Here is a 17154-nt window from a genome sequence, read left to right on the forward strand (position 1 = left end):
TTTTTAAGAAAATCAGAAAAAATCTATCTCCAACAGTTCATAATCCATCCTCTTAATATTTAGGCACTTGGGAAAACTGAGCCAGTTCCGCGTAACTTTACGTGGCTCTTGAGTCGCGCGGATCCTTCTCCCGCGCCGTGGTTCACCAGCGGGAAGAACCCCACCGTCTCGGCCGCGGCCTTCACCTGCGCGACCACCTCCGCCCGCGCGGCTGCGTCCGCCGCCGACACCGCCGAGAGGTCGATGACCGGGATAACGCTAATAGTGTTGCCGCTGCTGCTAGAGGGCGATACCTGCGGCCCGTCTTGGCGGTGGTGGCGGAAGATGGCGGGGACGGTCGTGACGCCGGCGTCCACGAGGCCCTTGCCGCCGGCCTTGGTGTCGTCGAACGCCTTCAGCTCGCTCAAGCGGTCGTAGCCGTAGCCACCAGCGGCTTCTTCCGTGGTGGACATGGCTGCCGGCCGGCTGGGCCGGCGATTGAGGCGAGTTGGATGGATTGAGATGAGGTGTCAGATGTTCGTGGCGTGGTTGATTGGATGCTTCATCAAATTCGTCCCAAATTTGATTTTTTAAAAGCAATTTATTAGAAACTCTTGGAGATGGTTTTCTTTCTTCCCTCCCAATACCTTTTTAGGAGTTGAAAAACTACAAGTTTTAGGAGGAAAAAATAGAGAACTCCTGGAGATGCTCTATCCACCAGTAATGAGCTCATGGGCTGGCAGACCTAAGTTCAACTATTGCTAATGAGCTTATGGATTGACAGATGTTCTTACAAGTAGATCGACCTATCCTCTAATGACCTCATCAGCTAGCAAACCTACGTTACTCCTAGTCAGTTCTACTTCTTCGACACCATTAAAGGCATCTTCTTGCTCCGGTCCTCTACGTCTCTCTCCGGTTTTTTCTTATGATTAGTGGTAAGTTTAGGGGTGAGGAGGGGCTCAAGCCTCCATTCTCCCAGCCTTTGGCCTTCCACCAATCATGTGTCGCCTGCTCATATGGCCACCCTATCGCCCGCTTTCACTCCTCGCCCCAAGAATGCCCGCGCCACACAACTGACACCATCCGCCAGAGACTCTACCACCCCCACAAGATCTAGTGACTAGAGTTCCTGTCATCGCTCCTAGCTATAGCGCTACCTCCACCACCCTTGAGTTCGCCAATGAGGCTTCCCTGTGTCTACCCAAAGACAAAAAAAACACCACGTCAATTGGGATGAGTCTGTTCTCTCGTTTTGGAGGGACATGCTTGCCTCAAATCTTTGTCGAATATATATCCCACCCATTCCACTCCCTCCATAACCAAGCACTAGGTGGAAGAGGGGGGCTCTCTATCCTATCCTCGTTCGTCCTTGGAACCTAAACGATCGTCCATCCTATTTAGGCGGCCTTCGGACATTCTTAGGCAATTTTCAGTCCAGGCAACAATCTTTACTTCATACCTCTAAAATTGAGAGTTATAATTTTCATATACAAAGTAACCTTATCTAACACCATACAAGAAAGATATATTTTTTCTAAGGCAACAAGGCTTGGTACACGATTAATATGCTGCTCAAATTTTATGTTATTTTTTAGCATCTCAACGATCTTAAATGAGAAAACTCAAAACTAGAAAGTTGTAGATCACATCGAGAGCTACAATTTTCATATAAAAAAGATAATCCTCATCCGATGTCGCATGATCTTTTAAGGTGAAGCCTTAGAGAAACTCCAAGAGGCTCTTTGTACCCTTTCTAATTGTTAGAAATAGAGATCTTGGTGAAAAAACATCCTACAACAGTTTCTTTAATTAGTTATCCAAATATAATCATCATCTATTCTGGATTTCTCGCTATCTCTCTAGAGTACGCAGAAGATATAGAAAAGCTATTTGGAGAGTGAGAAGATATAGAAAGCATTTTTTATGCAAATGACTCTCTAAATGATGATTTAGAGAGTGAATTTTGAAAAGACTCTTAGAGATGCTCTTATCGATGACAAGTGGGTCTCATCTGTCGAATCATCACGTAGGATAATGAGTCGGATAAATGTATATTACTAGAATCTAGATGAACCTATTATAATTTGAGGAAGCCAAAAATATATTTTGAAAAATTTGGGACGATGACACCACGAGACGAGACAGTCTCGATGACCGCCGGTTAATGTTTACTATTTGTTGTAAAAAAAATGTTTACTATTTGAACTGCCTAGGGTAAGGATTGCTTGCAGCTTGTAGCACACAGTAGTCACAAGTCACGGGAGATTTAACTTTTTACCATTATAACAAATGACATCTTCTTAAATAGCGTTTTAACGGATGACAATACATTTCCGTCGGCCCAGAAAAGAAACAGCTACAAATTTACCACTTTTGCTTACGTGACACTCTAGCTCCTCGTGCAACGTGGATTCGAGTTAGCGGGACGTGTGAAATGTTCCTCCAACCCTTTTTCTCACCACCCACGCAGCTAGCATTTTCGCCCCGTGCTCCTGGCGGCCGCGGCAACTCGCGCGCCCAGCGTTGGCCACGCTGGTAGCCCCAGGCACCTGCGGCGCGGCACCTCATGCCCGGTGGCGGCGGTGCTCCAGGCGGTGGCGCGCTGTTGCCTGCGTCCTGGCCCGGCGACGGTGCGCGCGCTCGCACTGTGCCTCGACAGCTCGGGCCCTGGCGGTGCCCGGCGGCGGCGGCGGCGCTCCGGCCAGGCGACGGTGCCCGCGCCCTGGCCCGACGACGACGACGACGCCCTCACCTGCTGTCCGACGGTGCACCGCAGGTCTGAAAGATTTTGGTCTGAAAGATCTCGAATTGCAGTTAAGGAGTTTAAAGTCTGATTCTACTTTTGATCTAGTATGCAAGGTTAGTTCTTTATTCAATCATATTGAAACTCGAGACTTATTTTTGTGCAGGGAACGCTCCAAAAATTCTCTCTGCCTTCTTGTAGGTTTTGCGTGTCCTTGAAGATAACGGCAAATGGATATTTTATGTTTGGGATGGAACTGATACCCCTGCAGCTGAGCTTCAGACAATGTAGGATTGTAGGTTTGTCTATGTTTATTTATTGTTTCTAATTTTTTAGCAATAACTAAGAAAAACATCTATGCAATATAGGATGGTGTTCTAGTGTTTTTGCAATACTGTTGCAGATTTTAATCTTTATTTGGTTGTTCTTATATGGTGCACTGAACTTAAGCATAGTCAATGAAAAGAAAATAAGTCTTATCTTAGAAAAACATTTGCTGACGTCAGTCGCGTCACTATTTTTACTTAATTAACCTGTGTTTTTTTTGTGTGCCTCTCGGCTATTGATTGGTGAACATATAGTTCGGATGCCGAGGCAGTTGCATCACCCCCTCTGCTTGAAGGACCACCTCTACCCAGGGAGGTTTTATGCACAATGCCATGTGTCGGAACTGTTCTGAGGATTTTTTTCAGACAGTCCTGTCAAGCAAGAATTACACATGTGAAAGGGTATTTATTGGGCCAGGTTCTGCAACATTACTTGCAAGCAAGACAAGTTTGGCATTTGGAAAGGTGCTTTCTTGGACTCTAGTAGAGTTCGCCTTTTATCTCATGAAGATGGTAGCGTTGTTGATCGTCTGAAGTAATCTTCTTTTCTGATGAATTTTACTGTTCTTTGGACATTATATAAGTAAACTTTACCAATTACATGAACACCTCCAGGATGTATGACAACCGCAACGCCAACAAAGTTCACCGCCAGCCGATGGCAAGCTTCCCCTCTAATGTTGCTGGTATAGAGCATTGCTCCTCTGAATCACTCATGAACATATTCTGTTTCATCGTTCATATCATGAACTTAGCTACTGATTCAGCATTTAATCGATTAAAATAGCAATATTTAAGTTTGTTCATCAGGCCTTATCTTCATTGTTATCTGAATGAGTGTATACTATAGCATTCCACCGCTCTATTTGCATATGAAGGTTGTGCATAAAAACAAACCTCAATATTTTCCTTGTGTGCTATGTATATATGGAGATCTGAATGAAACACATGATGATCTTGTCAAAGTGCTTGTTTACAAGTATTTTATTGATGAAGTGCTGCATAAAGTTGTAATGCATTTTTGCTGCCATCTGTTGCCCACAAAGGCTTGCCTCATGACAATTTGTTATCAGTTCTGTCAGATGTATATGAGAAAGAAGGTTACTCAACGTTAATGGAGTCTTTAACTCATGATGAGGTATTACTTCTTTCCCATTTTTCTCCAGTTATTTATTAGTTTTATTTCTGTTTTCGTTTTGGTCTAATATTATCCAACACCCCTGAGAACATGCGAGCATGTTTACTTTGAGTTATATCCCAGTGATTTATCTCTCCCTTTTCATGAGGAAACTATATATTTTGCTTCCCTAGTTAGTAACACAGAACCGTGCGTATTCTGAACTCTGCCTCTAAAGACAACCAGCTTCAATATCTCATTTTTCTTTTATGCTAGGTGACGCACAAAGTGAAAACCTTGGTCCGTGTTGTGGCAGCAAATCCTTGTCGAGCTAGTGAACTCGGTTTGCTTTTGACTGATAAGTATTGTATTCTGTTGACTCTTGAGGATCCTACAGCGAGAATTCATGCGTATGCCCATAAGGATGATTTGGTAATATGTTACTAAATAACCCTTATGCTTGATTTCCTTTCCTACAGGCCAGCCCAGGTGTCCACATTCATCACTAGTGAAAAAAAATCAGTGTTGGTGGTAAAAAAAAGTTATGGATGCTTAAAAGTCTTGCTGAATTAGGTGATCATGTCTTCATCTAAATCCTTGGCAGGTCGAATTCTTCGGTGGTTTTCTGACAGAAGAAGTGATCATAGAAAAGATGAAAAAGCTACTGGGCGTCCCAGAACCAGAGGACAGCGAGGAAGTTGCCCCTTTGACCAGGAATCAACCTTGGATATGGTGTCTTGATATCATACTGTCGGGAAAAAAACGATCCCTAGGGCAGCAGAAGGTACCGAATCGTTGACACAACGATCAGGAATTGAGCAGGGATGCTGTTTGAATATGCAGGAACAACCTCGCAAATGAATCGAACAAATGTGTAGTATTTTGTATGTGCCGCCAGCCTGCTTATGTAGTAGTATTTTGTAGTATTTTGGAGGGGGCATTATAGCTATACAGCATCTTGCAAGGATGCAGGGCGACATGCTATAGTTGTAGCCTACTACTGCCAGTGTTTGGCTTGTTCGCTGATTGGTTTCTGGGCTGGTTTAGATTAGCTGGTGCTAGTTTGTTGTGAGAGAAAAACACTATTGGCTGGCTGATTTGGGCTGGCTGAAACCAATAAACGAACAGGGTGATTATTGCCTTACGTAATGTTGTTGCATTGCCGTCGATCCGTGGCTTTGGCCCTGTTCGCTTTCTTACGAGCCGTACTGTTTCAGCGAATGAATAATGTTTTCCTTTCACGACAAATCAGCGAACAGTCATGACTTTTCACCATATGCTTTTGTACAGTAAGTGAATTATTCTATCCAGAACACTGGTGGTACTGTGGCATTCTGTACAAGTCCGTATGTGCCAATTGTAAACCTCCACTCTAGATTATCTTAATCTAAAGAACCCCTTATTTTATTGTTCGACGCCTTACAGTTCTCTGGATATATTTCATGTGAATTTTCTGCGCTTTGATATTGCTATGCTGCAGTTTTCCGTTTCAGAAGAAGCTTGCGATGGACTTCTCTTCTGGTCATAGTATCTTGATCCTCGCGATTGTCACGCGCCCTCGGCCTGTATCATTCGTTTTTAGCATATAACAGATTTGTACTCGTGGGTCTCAAGTAAAAGAGACCTGCTGTTTGGCCAGGTCGACCATCAACCATTTGTGCTGTGGCCCGTGACCATCCAATTCTACTCCTAAAATTCTATACGAACCTTCAAGGACAGGCTCGACACAAACGAATCTGTTGCACAAGAATATTTTGGAGGAGGGTTAAGTCCAATTTACACCCTCTAACTTGCAGCAAAGTTCGAATTTCAACCTCGAACTTCAAAACAGGACAACTTTGGCCCTCCAACTCTCGAAAAAGTTCAACTTTCAACCTTAAGGCGGTTTTGTGTATGAACAGTAACTTTTGATATTTTCGAGAGCGCCGAAATTTTATATTATTTTTTCGAGCATCTTAACGTCCTCAAATGAAAAAACTCAAAACTACAAAGTTGTAGACCTCATCGAGGTCTACAATTTACATATAAAAATTATCTTCATCCGATATCGTATTGAAGGGTTTTCTATTTTTTGAAATTTGAGTCTCATCACGCGATAAAATATGGTGCTGAAATTTTATATTATTTTTTCGAGCATCTTACTGTCCTCAAATGAAAAAACTCAAAACTATAAAGTTGTATATCTCATTGAGGTCTACAATTTACATATACAAATTATCTTCATCCGACATCGTATTGAAGGGTTTTCTATTTTTTGAAATTTGAGTCTCATCACGTGTGAAACAATTTTGTCACGTGATGAGACTCAAATTTCAAAAAATATAAAACCCTTCAATACGATGTCGGATGAAGATAATTTTTATATGTAAATTGTATATCTCGATGAGATCTACAACTTTGTAGTTTTGAGTTTTTTCATTTGAGAAGAGTAAGATGCTCGAAAAAATAATATAAAATTTCAGCACCATATTTTATCGCGTGATGAGACTCAAATTTCAAAAAATAGAAAACCCTTCAATACGATGTCGGATGAAGATAATTTTTATATGTAAATTGTAGACCTCGATGAGATCTACAACTTTGTAGTTTTGAGTTTTTTTTTCATTTGAGGACGTTAAGATGCTCGAAAAAATAATATAAAATTTCGGCGCTCTCGAAAATATCAAAAGTTACTGTTCATCCGCAAAACCGCCCAGAAGGTTGAAAGGTGAACTTTTTCGAGAGTTGGAGGGCCAAAGTTGTCCGGTTTTGAAGTTTGAGGTTGAAATCTGAACTTTACTGCAAGTTAGAAGGTGTAAATTGGACTTAACCCTTCGGAAGATGATGCCCTCTGCAGTCGCTGCGAAGAAGACAGGCAGGCATCGTGTGTTGTTTGACTGCGCAGTTAGCAGCGAAGTATGGCAATGCATCGGCCTAGCGGGGCTTCACGACGTCGACCTGTGGGCTGTGGGCTGCACCAACAATCCATCATGCTTCTTGGCCGTCAGTACTTCTCAGAGCCTGTTTGGTTGAGCTGTGGATTTTAAAAAAGCTGCTATGAGCTGTAGGCTGTGAAAAAGCTGCTGTGGGCTGAGAGCTATGGGAAAAGCTGAAAGCCGTTTGGTTAGAGCAGCTGTGAAACTGCAGGATGTGTAGAAATGTCTGTAATGCCCTTAAAGGCCTGAGGGACTATTTATATTCAAATTGCTTGTAAATAAATATTGTACTCACTTATTTGTATGTAAATGACTATTTTGGTAAGGAAAAATAAATTTGTTCCAAGTTTTTTAGTATTCAAAGTGATTTGGTCCATACAAATATAATAATATTAGCATTTTACAAAAGATAAGGGCTCATCAAATTATGTCATCCCTCAACATAACTATCTCACACTAAACAAAGCATCGGCTATTCTACTACGAATGATATTCATGGCATCCTCATTCTCCACATCTTCAATCTCATCTTCCGGTGTCGTGTCATCCTCTTGTACCAAGTATTCATCATCAGCATCACATCTTTCGAACTCCTTATCATGCAAATTGCTATCACGAATAAAATTATGCAATGCCAAACAAGCAAGAATGATGTGCTTCTGAGTACGAGTTGAGAAACTTGGTATGCCCTTCAAAATACGCCACTTCTCCTTCAATACTCCAAAGGCCCGCTCAATGACATTTCGAAGGGATGAATGATTGAAATTGAACACCTTATATTTCCCTTGGGGTGGTCCAGAACGATTACGAAATTCTGGAATATGGTATGTGCTTCCTTTGAAAGGGGCCAGATACCCTGTTCGGTTTGGATATCCAGAGTCCACAAGATAATATTTCCCTACAAAGTAAAATCAATGTAAGCAAATGAATAATACAAGTACCTCACGTACTGCTGGTCCAACCATTAGGAAGCAAATACATAATACGTGTGATATGTGTATACCTTTAGGAGGCACAGAAAAATCATCAAAATTTGCCAAAGCATGATTGAGGATACGTGTGTCATGGGGACAACCGGGCCAACTAGCAACCGCAAAGATAAACCTCATGTCAAAGTCGCAAACAGCTAGCAAATTCTGAGATGTATATCCATGACGGCATGTGTGATTAACCGTATCCTCAGCTGGCACAACCACTGGAACATGTGAACCATCTATTGCTCCAATAGCGCCTTTGAAGTATGGCCAGAAACGGTCTTCTTTGATTCTTTCATGTTCCGAAGAAAAAGTAGCATCTCTTGGCTTAATATTGTCTTTACCTAACTTGCGCAAACACTTCAGCACCTCATGAAACTTAGTGTGAACTGTCTACAGTGAACGAGTGAAGCGATTTTCCACTTGTGAAAATGATTGCGGTCCTCCGACAATCCACAAGAACATCGCCAATGACTCAATGGATGAAACATTGTTAGTGGAGGTCAAACCATAGTTCAAGACTAGCAACTCATGCAGTGCCATGAAGACATCGGTGCTCATTCGAAACATCTTATAGAAGTACCTTGGACGAGAAAAGCACCTCATCACCCATTGCAGTCCAGTTTCTGGTGTTTCCCTGTACTCTCCTTTGTTCCAATAACGATTAGTGTATTGTGCACCCATTTGACCAATAATGGCAGCATGCTGGGAAAGCTCAGCTAGGAGTAGCAATCTCTTCTGTCCTTAGGCTACACCTTCCAGGTTCTCATCCATCTACAAAAAATATTAACATTTATTAAGCTCAGTACAAGGATATATATCTGACACAATGATAATAAGCTCACAGTACAAGGACAAAAATATATGTATACATGCACATGGATACTAATCTGACAGAAGGATAATAAGCTCACAATACAAATAATTTTAGTACAAATTGTTCTCAGTACAAGCAAATTGTTCTTAGAGTACAATTTAAAATTGGTTCAGGTAGCCATACAACTAATAGTGCTCACAATACAAATTCTTATTGGTTCACACAGCAACAATAGAAATAAAAATTGGTTCACTAGCGCCTCATCTACTTCTCATGCTCTCTCTCAAGGACATCCAGCCTTCCTTTATTTGTTTTCAGATAGCTGAAGACCTCTCTAAATTCAGGCTTCATGATCAGCATGGTGGCAGTGTGCATTAGAGGAGTTCCTTCTTCCACCCCACACTCTTCGACCATCTTCATAGCCTCTCCAATAGTGGGGACAACATTAGTGGGAGAAGCTGAGGTGGCAGATGCACTAGAGATCCTATCTGCTGCACTTTCTATCTTCAAACATGTGTTTTTGTACATTCGATAAAATAGACTCTTTTCTTCTTTGCTTTCAGCAATAGTACAGGAGCTCTTGCGTTTCTTTTTCCCTTTTTGCTTCAAATCAGCCAGCTTGACATCATCTTTAGGTGGAGGTTTTGGCACATCGGCCACGCAATCATCGCTCTCATCCGAAGATATATCACCAGGACAAGCTGCAGTGGCCCCAGTCACATGTACCTTGCCGAAAATCAGATCAAGATCATCAAGGTACTTCGGTCCTTGTTTTCTGAACCTCACATGATTGCATTTAAGCCCTTTTTCACGATTATTGCACCTCTGAAATTGAATGAAAAATTTTAGCACGACACACCATATCATAGTATGGACAAAATATCAACAGAAATAGTGCTTACAGCAAGGTGTTCATCCCACCAATCCTGGGGGCAATCAACAGTTCCCTTAGCCGCATCCCATCCAAGTCCAGTGGCATAATTTTTTAACTCCATGAACCAAACATATTCTTTTTTTAAGTTATCTAATTTGTTCTTCAATTGTATCTTTGTTCGCTTGTCACCAGTTTTGGCTTCAAACTTGGCTACAATATTTTTCCAACCAGTGCTAGTCCAAAGCCCCTGGGGCCTATTCCCAGCTTCTATCTCCCCTTTGCATACATCAATCAAATGCTTCAAAAAGAAATCACCCCAATCTGCCTTGTCACCCATTCTTGAATCAAACAAAACAAAATTTTCAGACATTCTAATTACCATAATATCATGCCATTATTTCTATCAAATACACAGCACACTGAACTGAGAATAAATAACATGTATCAAACCATTTATGAGAGATTGAGATACCTTCTGTGTAGATCCGGTCACTGGAAGTGTAGATCGATGGAGCTTGGACTTGGTTTGCCAATGTCGTTGAGCCCAGGAATCGCTCTTAGCAGCAGAGTGTTTTGTGATGAAACAAGAAAAAAAAAGGAAAAGGCTTCTCTTTCAGAAGACAGGACCTTTATCTATCATCCGCGACTGCAATCGAACACTATACGTGGATAGAAGGAAAGGAGCTTGTTAATCCAAGAAAGCTAACCTGCTTGTCGAGTGGGTGGCGGAAGTCGTCGGCGTCGAGGCCCGACCTCGACCTGCAACCGAGAAGGGGCAGAGACAGGGACTCCCGCCGGGGTGACCAGTAGGGCGATGAGGATGGGGACGGCGCCGGAGAGGACCGGGCGGCGCCGGAGAGGATGGGGACGGCGACGGAGAGGACCGGCCGCCGCCAAACCCTAGCTCTGCCTGGGCGTCGCCACCTGCGGACAGACGAGTCTTCTCGCGTGGACGGGAAGAAGAGGAAAAGATCGAAGCGTTTTCTTTGTAACCTGTGGCAGTGCGGGTAATTTCCATCCTCCACAGCCGGTGAAAGCAGCCCTCCCCCTGCTGTGAAAAATGAACTACCCAAAAGCTAGCTTTTGTACAATCTATTGGGCCAACTAAGGGCCTTTGGTTAGTTTCTTGACTTCTACAAAAGCTACAGCAGGTTGGAAGCCAAACCAAAAGGGCCTCACCCTGCTTTGCCGACTTTGGGATGCTAGCTAGGAATGGGACGATTTTCAGTCCAATTCTATATTTTCTTTCTGAATGAATCGGTTCGTGCTTACGGAACTCAGTAGCCGGCCGTTGTACATTCCACATTCGCTGGTCGTTTTTCTTCGGTATGAAAACGGCAGGTGCTCTGCCTTTGCATTAAGCAGAAGGTGAAAACATACAGCAAATTAAACGGACTGGACTTTAGAGTTACAGGAAGAAACCCAAAAAACAGAAATGAAAAAGAAAAAAAAAACACTGCACACCAGCTGCAGTCAACGGTGTGGTTCTACCTATACGTCAGTTATTTACAAGAACATGTTCATGCGCCATACTATCACATAGCAAGATGTCTCGTTGGATTAGCCTTGCTACCTATGCTGGCGTTTGCCTTTTATCGTCGAAGACTCTTCTACAGCGCTTTTTACATAAGTTCCTGATAGTATAGATCACCAATCACTTGGGTATGCTTTCTGTCAGTCCTTATGTTGTCCGGCCCAATCATGGCATACCACCAGTGTTTGATTCTTATGCTTGTTATATGTTTTGATTGATCATTGGGAGGTTGAGCTTTTTAGCTAATATTGACCAGACCATACAAGAGGAAGAACGATTTTGGGCTTTTCAGCCACCATGTGCTTTGGCGATTCAGCTTCTGTTCTGCATGCATAGCTCACAGCAGGGTTTGCCTGGCCTCCTCGCCGAATGATTTTATCTCAAGTTAAGATCTTCTTTCGCTGGTCGTTGCTGCTGCAAACTGCAAAGCAACCCAGATGAGTAGATGATGATGATCTCCATCCAACCTAGCACAATTGTACGGTTAGCACAGGCATGGAACGGAGCAACAGAGCGCAGCACGAATGCAAAGCAATAGCTTTCACTGCAACAACACCCATCCGCAGACCAGTCTGCAGCCAGCAACGGCGAGAGGGGCGGGCAACTACTGCAGACAGAGCAGAGCAGAGCATGGTTTGTTCATTCACATTTCAAAGCATCCAAGTACAGACCGCGAACCCCGTTAATTAGACGCCCTAGAGAGCTTCACTATGAACATATATGGCCGCCCGGCCCATGGTCTCCTCATCAGAAACTGGCGGAATTCGTTCGCCGGAGGTGGTGGTGGTGTTGCTGCTGCTTCCTCTCCGGTTGCGCCTGCTCCGGTGGCGGCTCCAGTGGTTCCAGCATCTGCACCACACCCAAACCAAGCACATTGTTAGCTGCCAGCATCTACAGAGGTCTCTCTTTCTTTCTTATCTTACCCCCTCCATCCATGATACAACCAAGGATGCACCATGTCACTGACAATCAGCATGGTATGGAACTCAATGTACAGCATTAGAAGTAGGTGACAAACTCTTGGAATGGAACTGTGGATGGATGGTGCTATCCAAGGAATGCACATGCTCTTCATTGGGCTCCATTTTTTTTTTTTGTCTCATCAGGCTGAAATTTGGAATGTTGTGACAGCTTAAACTTAAAAAAAAAAACAGCCACAACTGCCATTGCCTGCCCTATAAGAGCGCATTAGGCAGGTCCGTACACTGCAAATGCATATTTGATTTGCAACAAGATGCTAGAATATATATAGGACTACGTGATCGTCCACAATCCCCGTTTATATAAATATAAATATAAAGGCAAGCCAAAATGGTCCACAGCTGGTACTACAAGTTTAGCTCATCTTTCTAGGCTAGGAACATAGGGAAGGTTTGGCCAAATCGGTGAGGCAATATCTATTATTGCTATGCTCCATTTTTAGCCCCCTCCACTAAACATCCATAGCAAGTTTAAGCCTACATCCTGTCTTGTGTAAACAAACACTCAAACAAGGTGCGGTATCTTCCTACCACTTTTGTCTAGACTAGAAAATGACTCGCTTTCAGTTTCAGAGAGAGAAAGACAGGGAGAGTTTTTGCAGGCATGAATCCACCAAGAAAGAGCTCCGCTGAAGCTCAAAAGAACTGAATGAAAACATGGAGGCAGAGACAAGTTTGGGACCACTTCACTTAGAGAGAATGATGTTTACCCTGAGCTTCCTGAGACGCTCGTTCTCCTCCTCCAGCCGGGCGATCTTGTTCTCCAGCTCGTGGGTGTACGCCTGCAGAGGTCACTTTAGCAGCTTAGAGAAGGAAATCCATGGAGATGGAGCTTGAAAATCTTGTGTAGGGACTAGGGACTGGACTGGACTGTGGAGGAACAAACATTCTCTACTCTATTGGGTGTGGAACGATGGAAGTGGAAATGGAACCCCACCTGCTTCCTGGCCCGGGACCTCGCCGCGGACTCGCGGTTCTTGATCATGCGCTTCTGCCGCCGCTCCACCGTCCTCTCCACGACGCCGTCCTCGGCCACGGCCGCCGCGGCGCCGCGCTTCCGGCCGGCCACCTGCGAGTGCGAGAGGAAAACCCCGGCCCGGTCACCGCGGTACGCGGCGTCCAGAGCCGGGCCGGGGGCGGCAGCGCCGAGCGGCAGGGGCCGCGGCAGCGCGTACTGCTGCGGCGGGTACTGGTGCATCCAATGCGGGGCGGCGTCGACGGCGACGCCGGCGCGGGAGAGGAAGTCCTCGAGCGTCATCTCGCCCATGGAGGGCTGCCGGGCGCCGCCGCCGCCGGCAGCGCTCTGGATGTCGCGCCACACCTCGTCCACCGTCTTCTTGGCCGCCGGGGGCGGGGGCGGGCCCGCGGCGGGTGCGGCCGGGAGCACGGTGCGCAGGAGGTCGTCCAGGTTCATGGTCCGCAGCGGCTCGCCCAGCTGCGTCTCCACCTCGGTGAGCGTGAGGCCGTAGACGGAGCCCTGCCGCGGGAGGCGGCGGCGTCCGTCGTCGCCGTGGGAGTGGGACGACATTGTCTGAACTCCCATCCACGCGCGCCCACGTGCGATCACCTCACCTAGTCACCTGCACGGCTGCACCTGCAAAGAAATCAATGCGCAGCGGCGGCGCAGTGGGGAGGGCGGGCGCGCACGCAGAGATCGGAAATGGCAAGAACAGCAGGTGCTTTGCTCGACCGGCGGGCGGCAATGGAAACAAAATCTTTGGGAGCATATGACGACAAAGGGAGAATCTTGCGAAGAAGGAGAGGGGGGTTGTGCAGCAAGCAAGGGGAGAAAGAGGAAGAGGAGGGACCAGATCGATGTATCAATCAGAGAAGAGGGGCAGATGGGAGCCTTAATTTTAGGATTGCCACAGCCGCAAGAGGGTGAGGAGGGTCCAAAATGGGAAGGGGAGTGAAGAGGAAGGGAAGGAAGCAGAGGCCGCCGGCCAGAGCCACCAAGAGGAGGGAGGAGACTGGGACTGGGACTGGACTGGCCGACTGGGAGTGGGAGAGAGGAGAGCCAAGCCAAACACAGCCACAGGCACTAGGCAGGAAGGTGAAGGTGAAGGTGAAGGTGAAGGTGAAATGGAGCATCGAAACCAGAAGAGGGAGGGAGTGCGAGTGCATGCCTTTTTGCAAGGCCGATGCTCCAGGCTTTGCTGCATTTTTATTTATTTTCGGCTTTGCTTTCTTTTGTGAGAGAGGAAAGGAGGGAGATGAACAGCAGCCCAGCACAAGTGAAGTGAGAGGTACAACTGATGCGCTATGCATTGGTGGCCCACTGGAGGGAGCTCATTAATGCACAAAAGAAGTCATTTGGGGTTTTCTGCTCCAGATTTTTTCTGTTTCCTCGGGGCCGGTTTAGTTCGCGAAATTTTTGGCGAAATGATACTGTAGCATTTTCGTTGTTATTTAGTAAATAGTGTCCAATCATAGTCTAATTAGGCTTAAAAGATTCGTCTCATGGATTTCGTCTAAACTGTGTAATTAGTTTTATTTTTTATTTATATTTAATGCTTCATGCATGCGTCCAAAAATTCGATGTGACGGGAAATCTTGAAAAATTTGGCGTTTTAGGGTGGAACTAAACATTGGGGACCGCAAAGCTGAAAAGGTTTTGTTCGGTTAATCACTTTCTCAAGCCGCTTCCGGTTGAAAGGGACGAGGAAGGTTTGATTTGCAGAGGTTTTTTTTAAAAAAAATCCTTTACCATCTCTCTTTAAATCTTACCAAACCGAAAAAGGTTTAGGGCTCCCTCTATTGTAACACTGTTGTAGCAGGAGCAGATGAAGTCTCCCAACAACCAGCTCTTTCGGCTCCTCCATTCCATAGTTCATGTTTGTATGGCTAGGTCAGGGCACTTTTTTTTTGGTTTTTTGCTAGCTTCTACCAGCTAGAAGCTGAAAACAAATAGTCTAGCTGATGAGCTAGCTTTTGAAAAGCTGAAAAGTTGGTTTGGAGTAAATGAACCAAAAAGCCGAAAAATAGGTTCTGATGAGCTTTTATGGTTTTTGGTGGGCTGAGAAGCTACAAAAAAAATATTACAAATGCTGATAGAAAAAAAAACAACACCCAGAAATATAGCTTTTGGGCCAAAAGCCAAAAATTATAGCTCAAAAAAATAAACCCTAAATAATGCCAAACAATACAAGAGTAGATGGAGACGATGCCCCTGGTAGCCACGCCAAAGTAGCCAAAAACTATAGCCAAGCCATAGTTAATGTTGAAGTATATTGTGTGCATTTGGAACTCGATATATAGTTAGTGCCATGAGGTATCTTTGAGATGGTTAAGTGAAACAGATACGAGGCTAGTATCCAGAAAAAAACAGTTATAGAACTAACGTATACCGTAAACCTGTGGGCTATCTCTATGAAACGAAATGAATGTGGTACTCTATGCCCCGCATATTAAGTGCTTGTTTAGTTCTAAAAAATTTCCCAAAAAGTGCTATAGTAGCAATCATATTGAATCTTACGATACGTGTATGGGGCATTAAATGTAGACGAAAAAAACTAATTACACAGTTTGATTGGAAATTACGATACGAACGTTTTGAGCCTAATTAGTCCATGATTGAACATTAATTGCTAAATAAAAACGAAAGTGTTACAGTAACCAAATTCCCAAAATTTGCGAACTAAACACAGCCTAATGGCCCAGTTCGCGGGAAGAAATTTGAAGAAATCTGGATGACAGAGGAATTTGTGGAAACGTAAATAGTGTTTTTCGTTTGGAAACAGTATTTTCGGGCTGGTATCTGCACCAGCCGAACGGCCCCGATATATGGAAGGGCGAGTTCTGGCTCGCTACAGGATAGCTAGAAGACCTATCCACGAGACTAGCAATCACGTGCAAGTGCAACCCATACACAAAAATAGCCTTTTGAGACACAACCAGAGGGATACGCACGCCGGGTTCATCAGTCCGGAGAAAGGGGGTGTTCGCTGTAGATAGAAGAAAATCTATCAGGTCATCCATTCAGTCTTTGTTTAGTTGGGTGAATTTGGATTTTGGGCTACGGTAGCACGTTCGTTTTTATTTGATAAATAGTGTTTAAACATGGACTAATTAGGCTCAAAACGTTCGTCTCGCAATTTTCCACCAAACTGTGCAATTAGTTTTTCTTTTCGTCTACATTTAATGCTCCATGCACGAACCAAAAATATTCGATGTGATAGATACTGTAGCAACTTTTTTATATCTAGGATGTCAGAGCCGGAACATTTGTTCCCTACAGTGATCTACGGTGCTAAGGATCTGTTTGTTTTGGGTTTTCTTTTGAAAAGCCTACTTATGAGGAAATAAAATAAAAAGGTGAACAACACGTTCTGAGACCTTGTTTAGATTACCTCAAAGTTTCAAGTTTTTTCACTCTCTTTTCATTACATCAATTTTTGAACGCATGTATGGAGCATTAAATATAGGTAAAAAAATAATTAATTGCATAGTTTGGTTAGAAATCACGAGACGAATCTTTTGAGCCTAGTTAGTCCATGATCAGACAAAGTTTGTCAAATACAAACGAAACGTGCTACAATGTCCAGATTGTAAAAATTTGCAATCTAAACCAGGCCTGAGAAACTTTTTTTTTTTTGGCTTTTGGTGTGCTGAGAAGCCGGAAGCCAGCTTTTAAGCCAAAATGGCTAAAAACTGCCGGAATCAACTTTTATTGCCGTGAAGGAAAAATAACTCATTCGCTTTATATATATAGTCCGCCCTAGCGATATAGGAGATACCGGAAGGGGTAGTTCTCTACCAGAATTGGCGTTGTAACTGCAATAACTCAAGCAAATAAGCCCTAAACAGGGCAGGTGTAGATACAGCGGAGCCCCTAGGAGCCATGCCAAACGGGCTCTAAGAAAACTATAGTGAATGTTCAAGTATATGGTTAG

General features: G+C 44.1%; 4 protein-coding genes and 1 pseudogene across 4 annotated transcripts; 1 reads left to right on the forward strand and 4 right to left on the reverse strand.

The window, feature by feature from the left end:
* Positions 1-59: 59 nt before the first annotated feature.
* On the reverse strand, positions 60-452 carry LOC136544697 (DIBOA-glucoside dioxygenase BX6-like). The gene has a single exon (XM_066536765.1). It carries the CDS (start codon positions 450-452, stop codon positions 60-62), a length of 393 nt encoding a protein of 130 aa, XP_066392862.1.
* A 1680-nt stretch (positions 453-2132) lies between these two features.
* LOC136544698 (protection of telomeres protein 1a-like) lies at positions 2133-4986 on the forward strand (annotated as a pseudogene).
* Positions 4987-7529: 2543 nt separating this feature from the next.
* Positions 7530-8670, reverse strand: LOC136544699 (uncharacterized). The gene is made up of 3 exons (XM_066536766.1): positions 8641-8670; positions 8159-8450; positions 7530-7981 (listed from the first exon to the last, which is right to left on the reverse strand). The coding sequence occupies exons 1-3, from the start codon at positions 8668-8670 to the stop codon at positions 7530-7532; spliced, it is 774 nt and encodes a 257-aa protein (XP_066392863.1).
* A 305-nt stretch (positions 8671-8975) lies between these two features.
* On the reverse strand, positions 8976-10175 carry LOC136547521 (L10-interacting MYB domain-containing protein-like). The gene is made up of 2 exons (XM_066539466.1): positions 9777-10175; positions 8976-9699 (listed from the first exon to the last, which is right to left on the reverse strand). Exons 1-2 carry the CDS (start codon positions 10128-10130, stop codon positions 9139-9141), a joined length of 915 nt encoding a protein of 304 aa, XP_066395563.1. The 5' UTR covers positions 10131-10175; the 3' UTR covers positions 8976-9138.
* A 1739-nt stretch (positions 10176-11914) lies between these two features.
* On the reverse strand, positions 11915-14340 carry LOC136547522 (ABSCISIC ACID-INSENSITIVE 5-like protein 3). Its single transcript, XM_066539467.1, has 3 exons — positions 13200-14340; positions 12973-13044; positions 11915-12131 (listed from the first exon to the last, which is right to left on the reverse strand). Exons 1-3 carry the CDS (start codon positions 13803-13805, stop codon positions 12030-12032), a joined length of 780 nt encoding a protein of 259 aa, XP_066395564.1. The 5' UTR covers positions 13806-14340; the 3' UTR covers positions 11915-12029.
* Between the last annotated feature and the right edge of the window lie 2814 nt (positions 14341-17154).

Source organism: Miscanthus floridulus, chromosome 3 (assembly GCF_019320115.1).
Source record: "Miscanthus floridulus cultivar M001 chromosome 3, ASM1932011v1, whole genome shotgun sequence".
In the NCBI taxonomy this organism is placed as follows: Eukaryota; Viridiplantae; Streptophyta; class Magnoliopsida; order Poales; family Poaceae; genus Miscanthus; species Miscanthus floridulus.

What these genes read in the sequence shown, in the direction of transcription:
- LOC136547521 (XM_066539466.1), bottom strand. Translation starts at nt 10,130, where the DNA reads ATGGTAATTAGAATGTCTGAAAATTTTGTTTTGTTTGATTCAAGAATG. An exon ending in GGTGGGATGAACACCTTGCT is followed by an intron (nt 9,700 to 9,776) that starts GTAAGCACTATT and finishes ATTCAATTTCAG; the next exon opens with AGGTGCAATAATCGTGAAAA.
- LOC136544697 (XM_066536765.1), bottom strand. Translation starts at nt 452, where the DNA reads ATGTCCACCACGGAAGAAGCCGCTGGTGGCTACGGCTACGACCGCTTG.
- LOC136544699 (XM_066536766.1), bottom strand. Translation starts at nt 8,670, where the DNA reads ATGGGTGATGAGGTGCTTTTCTCGTCCAAG. An exon ending in AGGTGCTTTTCTCGTCCAAG is followed by an intron (nt 8,451 to 8,640) that starts GTACTTCTATAA and finishes CGTTCACTGTAG; the next exon opens with ACAGTTCACACTAAGTTTCA. An exon ending in TGCGGTTGCTAGTTGGCCCG is followed by an intron (nt 7,982 to 8,158) that starts GTTGTCCCCATG and finishes TTTACTTTGTAG; the next exon opens with GGAAATATTATCTTGTGGAC.
- LOC136547522 (XM_066539467.1), bottom strand. Translation starts at nt 13,805, where the DNA reads ATGGGAGTTCAGACAATGTCGTCCCACTCCCACGGCGACGACGGACGC. An exon ending in GGTCCCGGGCCAGGAAGCAG is followed by an intron (nt 13,045 to 13,199) that starts GTGGGGTTCCAT and finishes TGACCTCTGCAG; the next exon opens with GCGTACACCCACGAGCTGGA. An exon ending in AGCGTCTCAGGAAGCTCAGG is followed by an intron (nt 12,132 to 12,972) that starts GTAAACATCATT and finishes GGTGTGGTGCAG; the next exon opens with ATGCTGGAACCACTGGAGCC.